This window comes from Phalaenopsis equestris, unplaced genomic scaffold, assembly GCF_001263595.1.
Source record: "Phalaenopsis equestris unplaced genomic scaffold, ASM126359v1 Scaffold201194, whole genome shotgun sequence".
Classification (NCBI taxonomy): domain Eukaryota; kingdom Viridiplantae; phylum Streptophyta; class Magnoliopsida; order Asparagales; family Orchidaceae; genus Phalaenopsis; species Phalaenopsis equestris.
Genome location: NW_018220973.1, coordinates 4,535 through 6,123, shown reverse-complemented (window position 1 = coordinate 6,123; position 1,589 = coordinate 4,535). Strand labels below are relative to the sequence as shown.

General features: G+C 38.3%; 1 protein-coding gene across 1 annotated transcript; it reads right to left on the bottom strand.

The window, feature by feature from the left end:
* Window positions 1-249: 249 nt before the first annotated feature.
* LOC110035986 (copper transporter 6-like) lies at window positions 250-885 on the bottom strand. The gene has a single exon (XM_020740326.1). It carries the CDS (start codon window positions 830-832, stop codon window positions 302-304), a length of 531 nt encoding a protein of 176 aa, XP_020595985.1. The 5' UTR covers window positions 833-885; the 3' UTR covers window positions 250-301.
* Window positions 886-1,589: the final 704 nt, after the last annotated feature.

Here is a 1,589-nt window from a genome sequence, read left to right as displayed (position 1 = left end):
AATTTATATCACGATCGCCAAATGGAAATAATGTATCGAGATAGACTAGAAAGAGTGAAGAAATTCTGTAATAAAAAAACAACTAATGAAAAAAATTAAAAGGAGAGCATTCTATCGATCCTTCATGTTAATGAGTGCTCAGATATCATTTTAATGAAATTGTCCGAAAATTATCGCACCAACACCCAAAAATGATAGATCTGAGAATAAACAGCTTTATATGTTAAATTAAATTACAAAGATAGAGCCAATGAATGGCAGCACACACCAGCACATATTTTCTTCGCACATATTTTCATCCTCAAATTTTATCAGCACTGCCCAAAGTGTTGGCATCTTCGGCATGTGGACCACCAGCACGGGCCCACCTGAACACGCCGCTCCCGACGATAAGAAATCCAATGGCGTGCCCAGCGACGGCAGCAATGAAGACACCGACGTTGAAGGACATGACGGCAAGCATAACCAAATAGAGCAATCCCATCTTAAGTGTGTGGACAGCGGTAAGGGCCAGGCCGAAGGCAGGCCGGAAACTTGCTCGGGTGGATGACTGTGGAGCAAAGCGGCGGGAAAGGATGGATAGGCATTCACTGATGGCCGCAACGGCAGCGACGAGTAATAGAGCGAGGATGTAGATATGTTGGCCACGGTTTCCGGGCCAGCCGAAGAAAAGGATCTGAGGCCGCTCACCCCAGTAGAAGGCCATTTGGGCCATGCCGCCACCAGTACCGCCACCAGTACCGCCACCCATGCCTCCCATGCCTCCCATTCCGCCACCAGTACCGCCACCGTGCATGCCGGGTGAGCCATTGCCTCCCATTCCGCCATCCATATCTATTTGGAGTCAACCAGGGTAATACGAAGAGGACGGCTATGGAAATCAGAATTCAAGATGATGAAATTGATGTTCTCATGGCCAATGCAGAGGCTACGTTGATATATATAGTTAGAATGTCCTTTGTAAAAACATCTGTCGATGGATGTTAAGATATTTAAATTTATTTTACATTAATATAATATAATTATTAATTTATTATATTTATTTTAAATTTTCTCATGAAATTCTTTTTTTTTTTTTGATGATTTACACACATACAACTTAATTTCTGTATATTTACATATCTAGCATCTAAATATTGATTTTTATATACATATCACCATATCCATAGATGAAAATAGTTTAAAGATTAAAATGATTATATATTTATGATGATATGAAAGATAGTGATGTTTTAAATATTAAAAATAAATTTTTTGCTGGATAATAAATCGTCCTTTTTTTTAATGAAAGGAAATTTAAAATTTTTTTTTTTTTGATGAAAGAAAATTTAAATTTAAATTAGCGTGCGCAGCGCGTCACGGCAAAGTGGACCTAAGCAACATGAGGTAGACGTACGGCGAGGGCTGCTTGACGGCAGGGTTAAGCCTTTAAATGATAATAATTTAATAGATTGATTAAAAAGATAAGCTTTGTTATCCGAGAATAATAGAAGAAATTACTAAAATATATTTGGAATTAAATATTTATGCATGTGTGTCTCTCTCTCTCTCTCTCTCTCTCTCTCTCTCTCTCTCTATATATATATATA

Bases quoted from the DNA above. Each gene is read 5' to 3' on its own strand.
- LOC110035986 (XM_020740326.1), bottom strand. From the start codon at position 832: ATGGATGGCGGAATGGGAGGCAATGGCTCACCCGGCATGCACGGTGGC.